The 23263-nt window shown below is 29.7% G+C and overlaps 2 protein-coding genes and 2 long non-coding RNA genes across 5 annotated transcripts in view; 2 read left to right on the top strand and 2 right to left on the bottom strand.

Moving 5' to 3' along the window:
* LOC107456157 (amine oxidase [flavin-containing]) overlaps positions 1-1091 on the bottom strand; it is a 35541-nt gene extending 34450 nt beyond the window's left edge. Inside the window, exon 1 of the mRNA XM_016073940.3 lies at positions 929-1091. Coding sequence (XP_015929426.1) covers positions 929-968 — 40 coding nt within the window. The 5' untranslated portion in view covers positions 969-1091. The remainder of the gene's footprint in view (positions 1-928) is intronic.
* The window catches only part of LOC139426936 (uncharacterized), a 33297-nt gene that overhangs the window by 7913 nt on the left and 2121 nt on the right, over positions 1-23263 (top strand). The window lies entirely within an intron of this gene.
* Positions 3350-10174, top strand: LOC107456159 (uncharacterized). Its single transcript, XR_006224954.2, has 2 exons — positions 3350-3506; positions 8804-10174. It is a non-coding gene; the product is annotated as an uncharacterized lncRNA (long non-coding RNA).
* Positions 5807-23263, bottom strand: part of LOC107456158 (amine oxidase [flavin-containing]) — a 31536-nt gene continuing 14079 nt past the window's right edge. Inside the window, exons 7-14 of one of the 2 annotated variants that reach the window (XM_016073941.4) lie at positions 22834-22894; positions 20724-20815; positions 16686-16845; positions 14320-14419; positions 11364-11478; positions 10904-11001; positions 9973-10147; positions 5807-6052 (exon numbers count right to left, since the gene is read on the bottom strand). In XM_016073941.4, the coding sequence (XP_015929427.2) occupies positions 5885-6052; positions 9973-10147; positions 10904-11001; positions 11364-11478; positions 14320-14419; positions 16686-16845; positions 20724-20815; positions 22834-22894 (969 nt within the window). In that variant the 3' untranslated portion in view covers positions 5807-5884. Of the gene's footprint in view, positions 6053-6823; positions 7199-9972; positions 10148-10903; positions 11002-11363; positions 11479-14319; positions 14420-16685; positions 16846-20723; positions 20816-22833; positions 22895-23263 lie in introns of those variants that run through there. The other variant, XM_071187111.1, reaches the window with a different exon arrangement.

Genomic DNA, 23263 nt, shown 5'->3' with positions numbered 1-23263 from the left:
CAAAGCTAATCCTTAATAAAAATGTCCTAAACATCGCACAACTCACTAGCCGCACTTGTTTAGCTCTTTATAAAACTAAAAATCCCTAATCCTTAGTAAAATTGTTATCGACTTAATTATTTTAACTCACTAGCTATACTTGATTAGTTGTTTATAAAACTAAAAACAAAGCTAATCCGAAGTAAACATTTCATTAACTTAATTTTTTTAACTCACTTGCTATATTTGTGCAGTTGCTTATAAAACAAAAAACAAAGCTAATCCTTAGTAAAAATGTTTTAAACTTAATTATTTTAACTCACTTGTTTAGTTCTTTATAAAATTAAAGACAAAACTAATTCTTAGTAAAAATTGCATTAGTTTATTTATTTTAATGTTATAATTCATGATAAACTAAAATAACTTTCAATTGATTGCTTCGATTAAATTAATTTAGCAGCATTTTAATAGCACTTATAAATTAGTTATAATTGAAACTCAATTTAAATTTCAAAAATTAAAATATTATCAAAATTTGTAAATTTTGAAAATTTAAAATATGTAAATGACAAACATTAAAATGTATTAAAAGAAGAAAAAAATTACAAATTTTCAAAATTAAGTTGATAAGGCCCAAATATAATGCAAAATTAAAACAAAACTTCAATTGAACATTATTAGCAGCATTTTTACAGCATTTATAAATTATTTATAATTGAAACTCAATTTAAATTTCAAAAATTAAAATATTATTAAAATTTGAAAATTTTGAAAATTTCAAATGTATAAATGACAAACATTAAAATGTGTTAAAAGAAAACAAAATTACAAATTTTCAAAATTAAGTTGATAAGACCCAAATATAAAGCAAAATTAAAACAAAACTTCAATTGGAAATTATTATGCCAAACTATGCACAATATATATAGAGATAAAATGATAAACTGACCGCTTAACCCTCCTCCAACAACAATGACTTGGGACTCCATTTTTTGATTATTTTAAGCCTGAGCTCGAAAGAGAAGTAAAAACCTGAACGCTCGAATAAGCCAAGCGCTTATCTTTATTTAATGATGTCACAAGACCTGTTAATACGATAAGAAACGTCGTTAAGAGTGATGAAAATTGATGAAAACTCATTTTTCTTCGTAGTCGGGTTGTTTCAATTGACTTCAGCTTCTCATCCGAGATTTTCATCGCTTTATGAATTCGTGATTGATCAGATCTTGATCAGAGGTGCTTTCGCTTTGTTCTTTTTCATTTTGCAGATGTAGAGGAAAAGTGAATTAAGACGGGGTATCCAACATTAGGTTTGAATGCTTCGCACCGAATTATTTGAAGTTGTGCTTATAAAATTGAATAAAATTATTCATTGTTTATCAGAATGGAGAGTATTCTGGATTTTATATAACCACAATTCTGAATGCGTGATTTTAGAAATCTCGCCAAAGATGAAGTGAAATAAATAAACTAACTAATATTTGAGCTAGGATATAAACGTAATGGCGATCGAAAATTGAAAAATCTCTTTTAAGGTTGTGAATAAAAAAATATCAAAAACAGTTTGATTTATGAAGAAACAGAAAAAATTCGAAATGTAATTATTAAGTTTCATGCGTTATTCATAAAAGTTTAATCTTTTTAATCTCGTTTTCTTCAATAGTGATTCGTCTGGTTTTGACTGCGTTTTTGTTTTTTATTTTTTCCTAGCTGAAAGTTTATAAAAATACGTACTAAAAGAGGTGATTATGAAAACTGTATAATTTACAGAAAATCATTCTTACGTAGTTTTTTTTTTTTAATTATTGGCTGGAAAACTTAACCATCTGTTTACCAACCCTTATACTTACCTAGCAATCACTTTGATTTCCCTATACAGAATAGTTTGTTCTTTCAAAAACTAAATTTATACTATTAAAACATAATAATTTTTTTTTACCATTTTTGACTTTTTCTAAAGATATTTTACTTAATCACATTTTAAAGCTGCAACCTTCCCAGTTATATTTAAATATTTAGCATACATGTATGGATGCATAATGAGCTTAATTTATCTTTTTTAATTAATATTTATTTGTTTTTTCACACTTGTTTTAGATATATTTTTCAGATTTCGAATTAATTTTAAACAACACCTTTAACTTTTTAACGCGAAATTATATGAAACATATTTTTTGTATTATTTCCATTATTTCGTATTAACTTAGGTCAAAATAAGTGAAAAACATTATTTGTAGTATTTTAATAACTTGTGGTTAAAAAATACAGCATGAAACACCAATGTTTTTTTCTACGTTAAAGGTAAAATATTCCAAATAATAATTTATAATTTTTTTGCTGTTATTTAGACCTAAGAGAAACAGTTACTCATTGTTCAATTTTTTTTTAACTTACGAAATAAATTATTGATAAGAAGAAGAACACCACTTTGCCTTAAAATAGTCTTGTTAGTATTGACAAGTGGCATAAGACAACAACAACTATTGATAAATATTTTAATATAGATGAGAAAATTTTTCACAAACTGCTTTTTTTGGATTTTGTATTAGTACAAATATAATTTCAGCAATCTAACAATTTTTTTATTAATTATTAGACTGTTTTTATAAAACTATTATAAAATAATTATAAAATTATTATTATAATTACAAGCAAAATATGTTTTTGCTCGTAATTGTATTGCTCGTAATTGTAATTGCAGAAAAAATGTATTAAAGAGACACCTTTGTCCCATTTGCTTCAAAGGGTTAAGTTCCCTTCATCTAATAAAAGAGACTTAAAATTCATAAGTGTTTAAAGTCACCTCCATTCAAGTTGATCTTTTTAACGATTTTCCAAATTTTTAAAACGTTTTCATTTACCTTTTCCACTTAAATATTAATTTTCAAACCCTAGTGCGTATTTATTTTATGTGACTTTACATGTGACAAGAAACCGACGGAAGCATAATTAATGCCTAGTGTAAACTTTAGAACACTTTGTATCTTTACAAGAACTTTATCAATATTTTTAGTGCCATGAACCCCAAAATATTGTACGATTTCCTCAAAAAATTTCAAATTTTAACACGTCTACTTGCAAAATTCTTTCTATAATAAGGAAAAGAAGGGAACCTGAGAAAAATTTTTAAATTTTGATTTTAAGAAAAGCATTTCTGGTTCTATTATTTTATCAAAATTGATTTAGTATGCATTTCTACTTCGAATAAAAATTATTCCAAAGATATATTTTACTGTTGCAATTTTCAAAATAATATCTTTATTTAGTGATTCATAATATGATGTGATTCACGAGCAATTAAACGATACTATACTCTGTGTAAATAAATAGGTGTCTTAAGGTATCTCTATTTCCCCAATGCGTTAGATGACCTTGAGACACCTATTTACACAGAGTATAATCCGCTACCTATACATAGACTATGTCAGAAGGCAAGAAATTGTTCTTCTTTTAATTCTAAGATACGTCATCTTCATGCCTAGATATCAGTTCTTTTGCGTCTCTTTTCCCACCATCTCGGATTTTAGGTTTGGTTTTCAATTTCTGTTTTTATGATGTTTTTAGCCCTTAATAAACTTATAATGATACTGTATCATTCGGCGCGATTAATATAAGTTTCTTACAAAGAAAATGACAATTATTAGATTAGGTGAAAGAACGTTTAATAATTTTAAGAATTTCTATAAATTTCCTTTTTAAATATTAACTAAAAAAATTATTTGATTAGTCATTTAATACTACATATTTCACCGTTTTTTTACATGCATATATATTTTTAAATTTTAATTTTACTCTTGTTTCAACTGATGAAACCAATTTGGATTATGCTTAAAAAATTTTTGAACGTAAATTATGCTAAAATAAAGGTATCTGTAGAAAATCTAAACACAGATAAATTTATAATACAAAACTGCATTTCAAAAAATGCTGATTAAGCTTTATATTGGTATAATTTTGTCAGGAAAAAAAGTGAATTAGAATTCTAAAATAACAACAGCTATAAATTTTCTCCATCTAATTGTGTGATTATCTTATTTTTTACATGTTGCTAAAGATAACGCCGAGTAGAGTGTATAATCATTACCAACTGTTTGGTTGAGAATTAAGTAAAAGCAATTCGAAGTTTATTTAGAAATTTTCTCCTCCGTCCATTTACTTTTGACAGTTCAGCATAACCGAGAGAAATGAGACCTTTTAAGTCACATTTAAAATTTTAAATTGATAATAATGAGTTGCATTGCGTTGAACGTAACATTTAAAGTTAATATGTGACAATCATATTGCTCGTAACTATCACACCGTTTAAATTTCAAAAAGATAACACGCTATATTTGCGTTTAGTAATAACATTTTAAATCTTAAAGAAACAATAACTCACTTTATAGTGCTTAATTATTATAACATTTAAAGTTTCGAAGAAACAATAATGCTTTGCATTTGCGTTCAATTTTTACGGTGCGTGGTGCGATGCACTAATGTTCTTCCAGCCTAAATACTGCATGTTCCTAACAGTTTCATAAAGTTTCAAAGAAGCAGTAACGTGTTATATTTGTGCTTAATTACATTAGCATTTATAGTATCAAAGAGACAATTACTCGCTATATTTCTGCTTAATTACATTAACATTCATAGTATGAAATAGACAATAACGCGTTACATTGCTCTTAACTATAGTAACATTTAAAGTTTCAAAGAAACAATAACGCGTGATATTTGCGTTTAATGTATCATTTTAAATATCAAAGAGATAATAACGCATTATATCGTGAATTATCATAACATTTAAAACTTCAAAGAAGCAATAATGCGCTACATTGCGTTTATTTCTTACGGCAATGCGGTACGATGCAATGATGTCCTCGCAGTGACAACACTGTTTGTCTCTAACAGTTCCATTTAAATCATCATCATCGTAATAGTACTAAACATTAAGCAACATGTTTTTAAATAATAAAAAAACAATTCGAAGTTTATCTAGAATTTCCTCTGTTCCTTTTGACATTTGAGCTCAACTAGGAGGAATGATGACATTTGAGTTACTTTTAAATCAACAATACGCGCTACATCGCGTTTAATTATCATAACATTTAATGTCTCAACGAAACGATAACACGCAATATTTGAGATTCATCATAACAATTTAAGTATGAAAGAGGTAATAACGCATTAAATGTCGCTTAATTATCATAACATTTAAAGTTTTAAAGGAGCTATAATGCGCTATATTGCGTTCATTTCTTACAGCAATGCAGTGCGATGCAATGATGTCTTTGAATGAAGGCACTAGACTATGTGTCCCTAACAATTCCATTTATATCATTATCATCCTTACAGCTCTAAACATTAAGTAACGTGCTTTAAAACATGAGCGACATTTTAATGCTTTTTTTTAATTTCAAACAATCAAAAGCCTAACATTTTAAAAATTTGATTTAAAAAATTCAATTACACAATACACACATGCGTAACCTAAAAATGAAAATATTTTTAAACTACAAACATAACAACTTGAAACAAATATTACCTAAAATAGAAGAAATATTTACTCTGTTCTTTTTCTGTTTCGGTTTTTGAGATAAGATAACTTCAATTGCCCTGTTTACTGAAATCACATCAGTAGATTTCTTTATCGGCAGGGAAATGCTGTGTCATTTCGTTGTTGTTAGAGAAATTTTGTTTAGCGTTTGTCGTAAGTTAAGCGTAACGCTATCATTATTTTCTATTCCGTAAAAATACTGTGGTTAGAATGCACCTGCTTTGACGCTCAAATAATGTAAGCGGAGAATTAAAACGATATGCAAATAAGAGCGAAAAAAATTGTGAACTATTTTTATAAATATGGAAAAATATTTTATTTTTAATAAATTCAACAGGAAATATTTTTTTATAAACAAAGAAAACTAATTTAAAGCTCATTGAAACAGGACAAAAAGCCACTCTTTAGATATTTTGGATTTTTCAATACACTAAATGTCACTAACACCATAGCAGACAATGCTATTATGTAGGCGATGCTAGGCCCGGTTTCAGAATATTCACTTGATACCACACCCTGTGATTGTGATACCACACCCTGAAAAATACAATAAAAATTACATAATTTGAAACAGAATTTACTTTATTAACTATGCGAAAAAGTCAAAGAAATTGTTAAAAAAAATTACTTAATTTCGGTTATAATTTCTCATCAACATTTTATATGTAGACATTTTGGACTTTTTAACTATAGGTAACGGAAACAAATAGATTTCCGTACCGATGCCTGCGCCAAAATAATCGCCAAGTTTTGGCTACTTCTGCGAGCAGTAAAATGTAAGAAACAAAAAAGAAAGAAAAACTATTACAAGACAGAGCAACAAGGAGAGCAACTTAAAGAGTATACTTCGAAGAGTAATTTTCTTAAAAATGTTAATTTTTTAATAAAATTACTTACTTGTTACTTTTTTAAAAAAATAAACCATTTGGTATTAAAACGATTATAGTTGACGTGAACAATCGCTACGGAAACATCCCTACGAAAATGCTTCTCATTGGATAATTTTGCATTTTATAATAGTTGTATACTCCAGTACAAAGAACTTTTGATGCTTTTTTAAAATAAAGTTCAAAAATATGCAGCATGTACACCCTGTGAAAGCTTTGATTTAAAAAAAAAATATCATTCAATTTACATACATTATGATTTTTTACAATTTGATTTACATGCATTTCAATGCATGGAAATTAAATTTGGAACTAAGAATTTTTCTAGATGCATAATTAAAAACTCCAATATATAGAGACACAAAGGCTTTAACTCCTTTATTCTTACAAGAACTCGCAGCATGTAAAAAAAAAACAAAGAAAAAACTTAGAAATAAGAAGAAAAAAAAGCTTAATAACAATGTAAGTAAAAATTGAAACAGTATACCAAAATTAAAAGAAAAATTTAATCTGGATCAATTTTAGACTGATCTACATTGAAAAAATTATATTTGTGCAAATATAAATCATAACTAAAACTGAATATTTTTTTTTCCAATGCCCACCTGTGTTAACATCCGTCAATTCAGGCATTTACATGGCAGATTTGTTGGCCTCTCTTTCAGGGGCACCATATTAGGTGGGCCAACGTTGCTCCCACAGTTAGGACAGATAGTGCAGAGAAGGAAAGAACATCCATGCCTTGCGCGGGACTCGAACCCAGAACCTTTCTGATGCAAGGGCAGTTCCCTAACCCCTACACAGGCCAATCGGCTATAAGAACTAAATAAAAGCTCTAAATAATTATATAACGTGCGTAAATTAGTAAGCATAATTATATCAAAAATATAAGACAGTTTGTTTTTCATGAATTGCTCAGTTTTAACCTTTTATTTCTGCCCTACTTTTCACTCAATTTGTTTCAGCAACCAATGCCAGAAAATAAATATCATTTTTTTTGACAATATGCACATTGGGTGTTTTATATAATATAGATGGGAATACTAATGTCGTTCGAAAATATATAGTTGGAATTAGACAACCTGTTAAAGAAATAATTTTAACCATGAAAACCTCTCAGTAAAATTATATTATGTTTATCAAAACATTACGTGTCTTTATTTAGACTCTATGGGTATATCAAACCATGGTTGGTGATCAATTGTTAAGCCTTGATACACAAAAATTAGCTCTAAAAGTTTCATGACTTAATCATAGTAAGTAATTATATTTAATTTATATCTTATATCATAATAATATCTTCAGTACTTCTTTAGTTCAGTATAGAACGAATAAAAAAAGGATTTTATTGAAATAAATATCGTTTAAAATATAATATAAAACGAGAAAAAGAATATTTTAAATGATAAGAATATTTTTAACAGGAATGAAATTATAAGATTAAGAAGAAGAATATTTTGTAAGAATATAATTATAAGAGTCACATTATTATGCAGTAAGAATATTTTTCATTTAATAATTATTTAAGTCATGAAATTAAACTAAATTTGATGATTATGTGAGAAAAGTCATAATAAACGTTGGTATTACTTTTGAAAAAGAAAAATTAAAAACAAAAGCACTCATTTTCTAGGATTATTGGATAAGATATTACATGATTTGGATCAGCATTCTCAAGTGTAAAAAAACTTTCCATTGTAAGTCCAATAGTTTGTTTTTATTATGAATATCATAATTTTGTTGTAAATATATAATCTCTCGAAGAGCGATAGAGTGCATTCCACATGAGCCTTGCAATACAAATATATCTAAACTTGAATATGACCTTCCTCCTTTTCAAAGCAGAAAAACTCTCGCCATTGTAAAATAGATTTTTAATAGAATTAAGGCCCCATAAAGGCACAGAATGGGAGACTATATCCGGAATGGAAGCCCTTTAAACAATTAAATAGACTATACCCTCTCCACTTCACGTCTTCGTAGAAAATCAGCCCTGTTCCTAGGAACCAATATCCTAACACTCATGCACCGCCCCCAGGAAACACGTCCAACTTCTGCATGTCAAACTCAACATACTTCATAAAATCAGTAACCATTGAAATAATCGCTTCAGACGATGATTCAAAAATAAAGAATTTGGAAATTAGATGGAAACCTGTTTGAGAAAAGGTCATCAGGTAGTGGTGCCATTATAGTAGATAATAATAAAATTAAAAAAATCAAAATAAAAAATATTTTACACTTGCCAGCTTTCCGAACGGCACTTATTTCTATAAGATATCTCTGAAACTGCCCCCTTCATAGTAATTTTTTACATTGATCCTGAATAAGCATGTTTATTCGTTTTGATACAATTCATTAAAGTACAGGCTGCCATATAATCAATTTTCGTTACTTCTAGTTTTTGGGTAGATCCCTTCACACATTGGAAACGAAAGACATTGGAAACCAGGAAATGAAAGCGCTCACGGCTTCTCGAAATCTGGAGACGAAGATCTATCTGGAACTAAAGATAATATAACTACTCTCTCTGAAAATCATCATTCTATTTCCAACACCAAGCTCCTGCTCATCATTAGTATGCCAGCAATTCTGCTGATGAACTTTTAAAATTTGGCGTCTTAACAATGGTTTGCAAACTGGTCACCAACAGGCTCAAGCTTCAACATCCCTGCATTTCCGGGGCACATCCTGGACTACCTCAACAATACTGTGGAAGACCTATTCCTAAAATCATCAATGGTAGCCTCAAAGTTAATGGAACATTTGCATAATTTATAGGACCTGGTTTAGAACTAATCTAAATCACAGAGATAACTCCACCACCCACCATAAACCTATATCGTATCTTCCTTTTCTAAGTATATGTAGTTCGAGGGCGTGCCAAATAAAAGTGGCTAACCCACACTGCGCAATGATGATTCGGTCCATTAGGCGCATAAACAGAGTACACAGGCTTTTCTCGCTTACGATAAGGACGAAGGTATCAGTTAGGTTAGGTATCAGTTACATACATCTTAAATCAGCAACCGAAGGAGTTTTAAGGAGGCGTCTCATTAGTCAATGAGAAAAATGTCTAAATGCTTATGGAGACAACTTTAAAATAAAATACTCCGTTTGTCATATATTCATATTGGCTAACTCGTAATAATAATTGCAATTACTTACTATTGTAAGTATGCTTACAGCAGTAATTTACTTCTGTAAGTTCTATAATGAACCTTCTTAATGCATTTTTTAGCCTTATCAAAATTGAAGACATAAAAATACACACATTTGGAGACGCTACTTAATAACACACGAAGGAGGAAACAAAAACGCTATCAAAATCTAATGAATTACCACTGAGGAAGGTGGCTTTGAAGTATCTTCATCGGGCAATCAAAGTAGTTTTGAACTTTTTAATTCCGACTTCCTCACTAGTAAAACAACAGATTTTGAGAGAGTTTTCTTCTTCGCTTAATTATTAACATGCGACCCCTTACGTATTTTTTAATTCCCTTTTGACGAGTTTTCTAAACTAAGTATTAAGAGTGGTCATTACGGAACATCATGTGTATAATAACTTACTGTTGATTCCAGAGCAGGCTGAAATATTTTGTCCCGAGTTATCCTCCCCATGACATATAGAACTTCTCGAGCAGCCCTCTCACCCGCTTCGATTGCACCTTCCATATATCCACACCATTCTACAGCAGTTTCTGTTCCGGCATAAAACAGCCTATCGATTGGTTCACGTATTGTTCTGAAAATAAATGTATTTTTAACAACAGTTGTTATTGACTAAACATTGCTTTTAAGTTTTTGACCGTCCATATCAGAGAATTCGATGGTCCTAGAAAAATTGGATGAATACTTAATCATAACTACAATACCACAGAATACTGACAATTTAAAAACAATCTATTATTTAGTCAATTTCTGTAGCTAAACGAAAAATTAAAATTATCCACGAGCATTATCTTAGATGTTGCAGAACTTTCCATTTATTTTTTAGTCAATGAATTATGTCCTGTTTTCTTTCCAAAAAACAATGATAAAATGTGCATCATAACAAAAGGGATGAAACAAAAAAAAATTTGGTATAAAAAGTTTTTTCAGTAGTTGCATAAAAAAAACTTTTTTTCATAAGATAATTAAAACTATTAAATTTTTAATATATTTCCTTTCCAAAAATAACATGTGTAACTAATAAAAAGCTACATTGTTATTTATATAAGGTAGAACAACTGACTATCCTTACGTCTTATTTTAATAGGTAACGTCAATAACAAACAATAATCAGTTTCAAACAATCATCGATGTTGAAATATTTAAAACATGACCTACAGCAAGAGTAAAAAATCAAAAACAAAAAGAAAGCTTTATAAATTGATTCAATTATTACTCAGAAACAAAATTCAATTAAAGCATACTGTGTTACCCTTAATTGTTTTAATATTGTACGTTTTCTTTAATAATGATATTTTATTCCAATTTTCTATCATAAATTTTAACTCACCTTCCATAGCGGGTAAGATATCCTGGCGGACACAACGCTAAGTAGCATCCTCCAGAATATTGCTCCTCCATCCAATTTTTTTCCTCATAATGAATTGGCTAAAATATATCATGGGATAAAATAATTTATTACTTTATAAAACTAAATTATTATGTCAAATAAGTAGATATAGTTCATTTTTCTGTATTGGCATATCAAAAAACAAAGCATTCCTGCAACAGCTTGTTCAGAGCTAATAGGTTAAGGTTCTTCTATTTCGCGACCAAAGGCGTGATTGTAACAATGTGGTAGCATTGCAGATGCACCCTTTTCAGATAAGCTGCTACAAATCTATATGAATATGCGTGGCTTTCATGCTACCACTGTGGATTGAACCCCAGTCCTTTCAATGGCAGCTCAGTACCTTAACCAGTGATTTGTCATAGGTCATTAGCATACCAAACATGAAATTAAAACTTACGTTTAGAAATTCTTCACAATCCGTTGCTTCAGCAAGACTTCGAGCTAGAATGATTTTTCTTTCTTCCAAACTTAAATCAAGAAATGTACCTCGAAGCTTATCTGCAGAAATGAATCTAAGAAAAAGACAATAACTTAGCATAATTGAAAAGGTTAATATGAATATTTAAACACGCTTACATTGGAATAAATGACCCTATTTTAGCAAAACACTATACTTATTTCTTATCTACAAAATAGTCTTTTGAATAAATGAAGTGATTTAAGGTAACTATTTGAAAAATCACTCTAGTTGTCCATAGAATAACAAAAAATTAGTTGTTACAGATTAGTTACTTTTAGGTTGCATGCGTGCCCTTTTGTACAAAGCTAGGATTCTTAGAAAGACAAATGATATTTTCCTAGGGGAATTAAAGACAACGAAATCGAAACTAAAGATATAAGTGTTGGATAAATACATTTCAGAAACTTTTTATATCTAACGTTATAATTTTTACTTATGCTAAATCTAATACAACCTCGAGCATACCACTAATAGATCAGAAGTTACTAAAAGCTTTTATGCATAAATAGTATAGTGCATCGCTTTAAAATTAAGCAAAGTTAATCCTATGGATTTAAATCAAATATACCACACATGTTTATTTTTTTAGCTGTTACTGATTGATATATATTCACTCAAAAAATATCGATTTGTGGTTTAATGTTGATACTAATTGACTTTGACGGTCAAAGCCTAAGAAAAGAGCCTCTTTTCGAAGAAGTTTGAATGACTTTTGACCTTGAATGCAAATTTCTTCAAAAAGTATTTATGTCTTAAAAGTTAGTGTGATATTAGTAGAAGATAAAATATTGGTCAGTGTTGTAATTTACTCGTTTCATTTAGTTGCTACTCATTGATATGTTTATACAGAAATATACACCTTTGTGATGCAATATTGGTACTAGTAGATTTTGACTGTCCAATTCTAAGAAAATAGCTTCTTTTCGAGAATTTTTTGAATGACCTTTGACCTCCAATGCAAATTTCCATTGAAAACATTTATTTCTTAAGAGTTTAGAGTGAGAATAGTAGAACATAATATAACGGTCAGTGCTGTGATTCACTCGTTTTTTTCAAAAGTATTGCCACATGAAAATCGATGCTTTTTTTTTCAAAATTACAGACGATCAACTTTTTTTATACCCCCAAAAATTTAAGAAAAATATTTTTTTGCAAATGTAAAAGAAGCAGGTGTGAAATAGTTTTACATAAAGAATATATCCTGAAAATTTCAAAAGTATTGCCACATGAAAATCGATGCCTTTTTTTCAAAATTACAGACCATCAACTTTTTTATACCCCCAAAAATTTAAAAAAATGTTATTTTTTGCAAATATTATTTTTTTGCACAGGTGTGTAAGGTGTGTAATAGTTTTACATAACGAACATATCCTGAAAATTTCAAGAAAATAAAAAATGCTAAGTATCCAAACCTGCTTGATATGCTAGATTATTAAAAAAAAAAACGCCTATCAATTAAAATGTCGGCTGTCACACATCTGGTAACGCCTTCTTTCCCTCTCGCCACAAACTGTCACAATTTTACAAGCCCCCTCCCTAACCTCTAAGCGTGGCATTATTTTTTAACGGTCCCTTTCCTGTTAAAATTTAGCAATATCTATGACAAAAAATAAAAATCTCAAAAATCATCACTATACACACATAAACTATTTTTTATAAATCTAACGTTTCTGAATAGAACTCAATTCCGATTGCAATTGCAAGCACTATAAATGGAATAGAATATTTCAAGGAACACAGCGTCTGCTTGTAACAAATGAATGCCCACAATTTCTGTTCTGCTATTCATGAACTGCTAATTATATTACTGCCTTCATATATATAGTTAATATATATAGTTAAATATATATAATTGAATATATATCACAATATACACCGAAGAGCCATTACATTATGACCACCCTCCATCTACAACAATGGGCTCGCCCAGGTTTTCATGGTTTCTCGCCCAGGAACAATGTTTTCATGGGGCACATTAGGACCCATAATCCTCATAGAACAATCCCTGACGTCTGTAAGCTACTTGAACATAGTTGCAGACCAGGTTCACCCATTCATGGCAACAGTTTTTCCTGCGGGGGATGGTGTTTACCAACAGGATAATGCACCATGTCATAAGGGTCGAATCGTCATGGATTGGTTCGAGGAACATTCCAGTGACTTTCAAGTCATGTCTTGGCCCCCAAATTCACCTGACCTTAATCCAATAGACTATTTGTGGTTCTAATTAGAAAACCAAATTCGTGCTGCCAAGCTACCTCCTCGCAATGTGAGGGAATTGCAGGACCAGTTGGTGAGCGCTTGGTACCAGATACCTCAGACTACCTATCAACACTTTGTGGAATCAATGCTACGGCGGGTGCTAGCAGTTTTGAGGGCTAAAGGTGGTTCTACATGTTATTAGCAGGGTGGTCATAATGTAATGGCTCTTCGGTATGTATCGTATATTAATACATATCGTAAAATATATAGTTGACAGGTCATGAATTAAAGTTCTATTACAATCGAACTAGTGATCAGATTTCTTCAGTGTGTAATACTAACCTTCCCTAATTTCCCCGTAAAAGTTCTCCAAGAAGGCGAATTTATCTCGCTACTTAATTTCGAAAATCTCTCTCTTTTTGAGTCAGGTTATGTATTTAAACATTGAACTCTGTCACGTGAATTAACTGTTCAACATTTCTGTTAAATGAAATTAATTTCCCTAGTGATAACATCAATACGTTAAAGCAAACATGATTTAGAATGTTTTCAAACAGAAAAGAGGACTGCACCTAATCAGATAAAATTGCTTATAATAATAATAATACTTTAACATTAGCTTTGTTAAATCTTCGGAATGGAAATTTCGTAACTGGATATTCTTAGAGAGGAAAAAAGCATAATACTTTACCCAATAATAGCTGGATGACTACCATCTGGTTTACTATCATCAAACGTAAAACAAATAGGATGTTCCTTCCCGCCTTCGATCCAAAATGAACCACATAACCCTGAAACAAGCAAACAAAAAGAAATTTCTCGCTAGTTGAATTAATGAGACATAATACAATCTTAATTTCGTATGCAACCCTTTATCATCAGAGCGACGATATATTTTATCAAAAAATAGTGTCTAGGTAAGAGGATCTTAGTTACTCAATGATAATACCTTCAGAGACCTTTCATGGCTTTCATGTAAGATTATCGTTAAAATCAGGTAAGGTATTAAGAAATTAACTCATAAGACAAGCTTGTTGACACGTAAAACAAGTGTGTTTTGAAGAGCTATTTTCAACTATGAAACTTTATTGTCGTCACCTTATTTATAGCACAAGTTGTTCAACCGTGTAAGTCTCAACATTTATTGCAAATTAGTGTCCAAACACAATGGCGACTTACGCTTTTTAATTTCTGCATTAATGTGCACTATATGTCTGAGCACTAAATCAATGATACTCTACAATTAATTTACTCTTTTCTAGTATGGCTCATAATTCGAATTTGTCACCAGGTGGCAGGGTAACTTAAAACACTTTACGTGGGAGTAATGTATAATTGAACTAAAGTTGTCACCATTTTCTACCAATTTCATTACGCCCCCAATAAGAAAGCAAAACAAAGAAATTATACAAATATTGTAATATTAACCTTGATCTTAAAAATATCTTGTTAGATGTTTTAAAGATCAAGGATAATTTTCTACTACTCACCTCATCTAGATCCTAATACCTCGTCCAGATCGTGTTCAGTATTTTAAAATATGAGTAACGTATTAATCAAAAAAATAAACTATTGTATAAATAAAAAAATAATAACAATATCGTGTATTGTGTAACTCTCCACTACAAATCCATTCCCTACTACCTCAACTGCTTGCCGTAGCATTTCCTTAAACAAGGGTGAAAAGTGGTAGCAATAAACAACCATTATAATTTAAAATTATTCTAAGATCTTTCGCCAAACAAAATGAAAATGAGCCAGGAAACGAAAGGAGATAGAATGCCTGAAAGCTCCGAATTCTACTGGTGCTACGGTGGTGTAGTCGGTTAATGCATCTCTCACATGGCAGGTTGGAGACCTGGTGGTAACGAGTTCGATCCTGGCAACGGACAAAAGAAACCGTTCGCCTATACGTTAAATCTGTCATGGTTGAACGTCCCTTTGTTGATTGTGGTGTGAAAGTTTGTAGAGAGGAGTACCAATTCAGGCGCTGTTTATGTCGTCTGACCGAGGTCAAAATTCCATGACATTCCTGCCATGACCGTTAATCGATAGAAGAATTATCTGAGCTTTAAAACAAGCAGACTGCGGAAATATTTTTTAAAGAATGAAAATGGCCAGTTTGGCGAGATTTTTTTTCAAGAAAGTGAAAATTATTAAAGTTAATTGATGGCTTAAACTTTTTGCATATTTTTATGAGCTCAAAGTATACAACGTCCAAATAACAATTAAAAAATTAGATCCCTATCGTTTTTTATTTACTTAAAATTGTTACTTTTTGCTCCATTTTCTTTATAGTACATAGTGCGTTGGCTAAAAATACAGCGTTTATGAAAATATCATATTATTTGATAAAAAGCATTATTTCATACGATAGCAAAGCTTTCGAAAAGCATCCTTAAACCAAATTTGTTCAGAAATATAAATCCAGTTAAGATAATGTTATCCTTTTTAATCCCTTAATTAAAATAAGAATACAAAGAGCACCAAATAGATAAAAGCAATCCAAACACGCTATGTAATAATTTTAAAAAAGATAAATCAATTTAGCATAAGCTTACGATTTATGTAGTACTCGGAATGATTTGAAATTTAACATTCAGGATATAATATAAAAAGACATTTTAATGAATAAATAAGCTATACTTCCGATTTAAATTAGATTAAAATTGAAACATAACTTATCCAGAACGCTTACCTTCCATTTGAGAGATTCTTGATAATTCAAATTCTTTGTTAGAATTACCAACTAAATCTCAATATTGTAATTTTAAGCTCTCTTCACTTTGATATGCATGCACTGAAAAATTAAGCCAATTACCTTGAATTCTGAATAATCTCATACTTAGGTGCTTTGGAATATTGTTATATCCAGCTTTTGTATTGACAACCTAAAGTACCCTTCACATTCTACATCGAACCATTTCCGAATAATAACTGATATAATTCATTAATTTAGTTCTCGTTTTACACAGTGATTTCCCCACGGAATTGTGAGTAATAAACTTGACAGATATTAACTTCTGCTAGAATAAAAGGGATTTATTCAATACTTACCTTTATTACGCCAGAATGTTTGCGAATAATAGAGGATGGCTTTCATAACGGTTCCCATTGGCGTTCTTTGCATCAATTGGTTTCGCAAAGCTGGTAATTCTGGCGTGAAATGGATTTTCATTTGCATCATAGGAGGCAGTGCTAATACAATATACTTTGCCTAAAAGGTTAATACTTGTAAATTCAAAATCCTATGAAATCATTCTGTATACTACTTCATATAAATATTTGAATAAACGTTTATGTGATGTAACTTAATAACAATTACTTTAATTACAATTCACAAAAAATGATTATGAAAACAACTTATTAGATATTTACAAGGGAGTTTCTTAATTTGTTTTTACGAACAAATCATTAATTAGTTAAAAGAAGTAACTATAAAAGTTACTTTTTTAAATTGAATATTTAGGTATATTAGAGGATTGTTTCCAGTTATTGTTCTGAATGTTTGCATGGATTGTTTTGAATGTTTGGGAATAATAGTGGATGGCTTTCATAAAGGTACTCATTGGAGTACTCTGCATCAAATGGCTTTGCAAAGCTGGTAATTCTAGCGGGAAATGGATTTTCTTTTGCATCATAATAGGAGGCCAAACTAATGCAATACACATTACCTAAAAGGTTAATAGTTGTAAATTCAAAATTCTATATTCTGCATGCTACTGCGCATAGATATTTAAATAAACATTTATGAGCTGTAACGTAATTGGAATTACTTTAATTACAATTTCTAAAAAAACCTGATTATGATAACAACATATATATTTACTATGTAATTTTTTAATTTATTTTTACGAAGAAATCCATTAATTAATTTAAAGAAGCAACTTTGTAAGTTATTTTTGAGTGTTTGGAAAAAAATTGAGGACATTATTTATAACGGTTACTATTGCTGTTCTTTGCATCTATTGGTTTCACTAAGCTGGTAATTCTGGAGTAAAATGGATAACATCATACACATTTACATCATATGACGCAGTAAGAATACAATATACTTTTCCTGGTCGGAATAGCCTGGTTATCAGGGCACTGGGCCCATTTTCAAGAGTTCGTGAGCTCGATCCCAGCCGACCGAAGACTCCCTGTGTGACTGATTACTGAATGGTGACTGATGCAAGTTAAACCTGTCGAGTCGCAAAGTCCTCCATGTTCCCATAACAAATCAATACCTCTGGGGGTACTGATCCATGAGTTTCCTTGTCTTCTCGATTGGTTCAAAATTTTAAGGCTACGGAGTTGAGCATTAGCAGTCATAAACCGGCTTGCACTGACCACAATGCTGAAGTGAAATATCCTCAATCTATGGATCATGGGTCCAATTGCGGTCAGGCTAACCGAGGGAGGTTTTGTGGTCTTCCTCTCCATATAACGCAAAAGCGAGTTAGTTCATTCAAAAAATCCCCCGAGAAGGCAAATTTCTTCCAATCCTTGATCCAGGAGTTCCCTTGTCTTCTGGATTGGGTTCAAAATTACAAGGCTACGTAGTTGAATATTAGTAGTCGTAAACCCAAAAATGGAGTCGGTTGTTCAATGACGGTTATGAAAATAATAAAATATAAAATATACTTTTCCTAAAAAGTTAGTTGTTGTGAATTCGAAAACCTATTAAATCTTTCAGCCTATTACTTCGTATAAATATACAAATAAACATTTATGAGAAGCGACAAAGGAATAACCACAATTAATGATTGTGAAACCTTAGTAGGTATTTAAAACAAAATTTTAAAATTATGCTTTGAGTTTACTTTCCATACTAGTTAATACTAATTAAATAAAGATTAAATTAATCTATTAAATCAAAGCAACAGATGCTTTGAAAAATCTTTTTGGATTTCCTAAAAATCTTTAAGGATTTGGAAAATAAATGTTTGAAAATAGATCAGTCGGAATTGTCTAAAATGCAGAATCTACACTATTTTGTAGTATGTTCAACAGCGCCATCTGTTAATGAAATTTGTAACCAAAGTTAAAGAGTGAAGAGAACGAATTTTCTAGATTTCAACGCAGAATGGTTAGTGACCATACATTTCTATCTCATTCTATTTTTTTTAAATTATTTTTCATGTTGTCAGTTTCTTGGAACACTTGACATAAACAAAATATTTTACTTAAAAATCCAATTACCTCTATTTAATACAATAACATGTTCTAATCTGAGAACAAATTAACAGACAGCAGTGCAAATATTTAAAAAATAGATCAGTATGAATGACATGAAATGAAGCAGCTAGCTATTGTTATATCTCATTTTTATGTTTTATCTCATTTTGTTATATCTCATAAGAGAAAATTGTGTGAGAATATTTTTGACGTGACATTTTTTAAATGAATACAACAAACCATACATTTTTATCTCATTCCGTTTTCTTATATGAGTTTTCATTTTGTCAGTTGTTCAGAAGACTTGACATAAAGTATTTTAACTTTAAATTCTAAATAGGTTCAAAATCAATGAACAAACGCTTAAAGAGCAAGTAAAAATACATTGTAAATTGTTAATTTCTCGATTCGCCTTAAAGACTGATCTTTATTTTTAAACTTTAATATGCGATTTCATTTCAAATATTAAAAAAAAAGTTGAGTTGAAACTACGCTTTAGCATTTCAGAACTCTAACACAAAAGGTGCGTACCTTAGACTTATAAATACAGGTCCCATGTCTTAGAAATGCTCTAATTCTTAACTATGTCGTTTTTTTTCCAAACCCTGCTACTGTGTTAGCATTATAAAATCTTAAAACATAAGATTCCAACATGAGGTCTTTTGAGTCAATTTGTTTTCTTTTTCTGCTTTTTAATTTAGTTTCTTGGTATAGTTCGTATAGTTTCTAGCACGGTTTATTTTCATTACCTTCAGTACATCATAGCGCAAATTTTATATGCCCGGAGAAGGAAAAAGTAGAGTTTTTCTACACTGTAAAAAATTCCGGATCAAATTACGGTCGGCAAAAAAACACCGGCACTTAGAGTGCAGATTCTTTTTTCAGTAAGATCCATTTTTACAGGAACATTTCACGGAACAAAAAACCTGATACAGCATTATTTTTACGGTAGTAATTAACATAAAATTACTGAATCATTCTAGTAAAATAAATATTACTGTAAAAATAACAGTATAGTTTTTACGTTATAAAAGGATTTTACAGTAAAGTGAAGAATTATAGAAATAATGCTCCAAAATTGCCAGTACGTTATACCATATTTTCAACCAAAATTTTTAAGCAGTGTAATTGTATACAAATCTCACTGCATTAAAATTCAGTTTATAGAAATGAAAACTTGGGTACGAAGTAACTATTCAGATTTATTTTTAAACCTTCCTAAAACAACTGTAGAAATTTTAAACATAAACGATGAAATGGTGTCGCATACTGTCATACCGACTGCTATAGTGCAGCATACTGTCGTATATTTTATACGATACTCGAGAAGTGCTTGAATAAATAGTGCAGCACGAAATTGAGCATTGGAGTGAGTTTTCTATCTTATCGAACGACAGCGATAGAAATAATTTGAATACTACTGCTGCTGCCATCTATGCTAAAATGTTCCAAACTTATATTTATGGTGGTTTGTGTGATTTAATGGCTGCCGATTAGATTTTGAATTATTACTGCAATTCCATTCAATTCTAATAGAATTCAATTCAGGAACTTTAAGAATATCTCGGACATCTCTTGGAAATAGTGAAAATTGAAATCAAAGTACTTTCTTGCGTGCAAAGTGGCGAGCAACATCGAAATATTTGGTTAATATAATTGGTTAAAACTAATTAAGATTTTAGGATTAGAAGGAGTGGTTAAAGATTTAGGAACATATAAATGCAAAAGTTCGCTGCATTTGAATGAGTCAAACATTTAAGTTTATGTGCTGTAAAAGATAACTGTGAAAAGTGACCAAGCTGATTGTCCAACAGATTTATATTTTCTGCATTAAACAAATAAACTATGATTATTTATCAAAAATTTCCCTATGTATAATGCTATATTTTTAGTAATGCTTAGCATTCAAAAAAGCAGTTTTTTAGTGTGTTTTACCTTGTATTCTTTACCAGTCAATGTTTTCACCAAAACAGAGTTTTTGGAGCTTTGATCGATTCCAATAACTGGGCTGTTTTTGATAACAGAATCTGAAAAATAAAATTAAAGTTTAAAACAATTTTAAACTATTATTATTATTAAACATCGTGCATTTTTCGTTGGTCTACCATTATTGTTCACTAAGATTTTTCTAAAACAAACGTATGTATTCATTCACGTTACAAGTAATTGCGTATTGTTTATCACAAATAAAATCAATTACGAACTAAAACAAACTAATAAAAGTGGTGTTACATTGTATTAAAAGAACTCATAATCGAAACAGTTATTTCATTCTATTTTATTGCTCACGTTTAATGGAACACTTTGTATTCGGAAACATTTTCGCTTAAGAATGAAGATTTATTCATTTATTTAACTCGCTAATGTTATTTTTAGAATAATGTAATAGAATTTGATAAACAAAAATTATTAAAAAAACATACTCATTAATTTTTTAGTAAATTGTCTAAATAGCATATTAATCAGACATTCTCATTTCAAAGAAAAGATGCCACAAGAGCGTCTTTAATAAAATATTTTTCTTGTAATTTTTTAGTAAGCAATTCATTAGAAAATTAAACTAAATGAAGAATGCACAAATTTTAGTTTGAAAATTTAACAACAAATAACATTTTGAACTCTTAAATTTTTGCTGATACATCCTAATAAAAATTTATTAATGATATAATATGTAAAATTTACAAATAAAACTTTTGCACTTTAAGTAACGAAATATTGGTTTAAAAACTTCTTTTACATATAAATTGAACTTTTCCTTTTATTTTGCTTGAGTATTTTTGATAATTTTCTTGACTAAATTTCATCATTTTTATCGACTTTAGAAGCAGGGACTATTTTTCATCGAAAACTTATTTTAAATTTAATAAAAGCTATACTAAATATATAAGCTATACTTTTAATATATAAGCTACACTTTTAATATATAATATTTTAAAATATATAAGCTATACTTTCTTTTTGTCTTTTAAAGTTTGTTGTATGCTTTTAATACAACAAACTTTAAAAGACAAAAAAAAGGCTTGACAAAAAAATTTTAACATCTAACTTTTACTTAAATCTACACATTTATATATTTGTATACAATATTTTCCTTAACAACATATACCTAGATTGAAGAATGAATGGGATTATTTTTAACATTTCGTATGTATAAAGCTGTTTCCGATGCGCTGCTTATAATGCCGCGTGAATTGCTAACTTTTATTTAACTGAATTTTATTGAAATTTTTTAGCATAACACACAACATACCTCTTAATTTTTATGTCTACACATTTATTAGCTTGCTTTCAGGTACTAGACTCAAAATATAAATGGAATCCTTTAACTGATGACGACAAAGTTCAAGTCATTCTCTGACCACTACAAGCTGACTTAAAACCGATATTATCGCCTCAGTGAATTTATCGCCAATAAGAATTCTGACAGCGATTTGTTTAACAATGGCAGCCAAATTTTAATTGAAATAATAAGGTTTGATAATAAGATAAGTTTCAATTGTTTTCTAACCACTACAAATAAAGTTTAGGGCGACATTAGCACCGAAGACATTTTTTCATAATAAATAATTCCTACAACTTTAACCGACTAGCTAGAGTGCTCAAATTTCAACTGGTTCTCTTAACCTAATGCTGGCAATTTCCAGTAGCTTTAAAATAGGGTAAACATCATTTGTTTTAAATTTATCTACAATCAAAATTTTGGCAATCTGACGTAAATAAAGTAATAGAGAAAAAACTAAAAGGAAGAAAATAATAAAAGAAACTAAAATTTTAAGAACCACATTTTTTCATATGGGCAAAAATTACGAAATTGATTCTATTTTATCACACTTAGACAAAAAAACCGAAGGGTGCTTAACCTTTTTGATGAACTTCTATAATTTCTGAAAAATCTCCAAGCATTTTTCGAAAATGACTGTCTTTCGTGTGACAGAAAGTACTTTAAGAAAAACTTTTGAATGGAAGCTATAAATTTTCTAGATGTTTATTTTCTTTGTTATTCAATCTTTATGGATGTTTTTATTCTTAAAAAATGGAAAATTACTTCTTAATCTTTCAGCAATTTTATTACAGATTTGTTGTGCACCTCCTTTGAATTTTCGCCTCTGAAAAAAAAATCAGAAGAGAACATTTAAAAATTTGCATACGATAAATTCAGTGGTTTGAAATCAGGGCTAAAGAGAATAAGTTCACTCCGCTCTTAGAGCTGATGCTACGATTTCCCTCCTCATGACGTCACTGTGTCCACAGATCTCGGANAAAAAAAAATCAGAAGAGAACATTTAAAAATTTGCATACGATAAATTTAGTGGTTTGAAATTATATTCATATGCATATAACAATTATTTTCTAACTAAATATTAGGCTGATTGCTCGTTTTATGTTGAAACTTAACTAACATATAACACTAAAACTTCATTAAAATATGAAACACATCAGTTAATTTTTTTTTCTTAAATTATATTTTGATTCTT

This window comes from Parasteatoda tepidariorum, chromosome 10 (assembly GCF_043381705.1).
Source record: "Parasteatoda tepidariorum isolate YZ-2023 chromosome 10, CAS_Ptep_4.0, whole genome shotgun sequence".
NCBI lineage: Eukaryota > Metazoa > Arthropoda > Arachnida > Araneae > Theridiidae > Parasteatoda > Parasteatoda tepidariorum.
The sequence above is the reverse complement of the archived record's forward strand: the minus strand, read 5'-3'. Positions and strand labels throughout refer to the sequence as shown.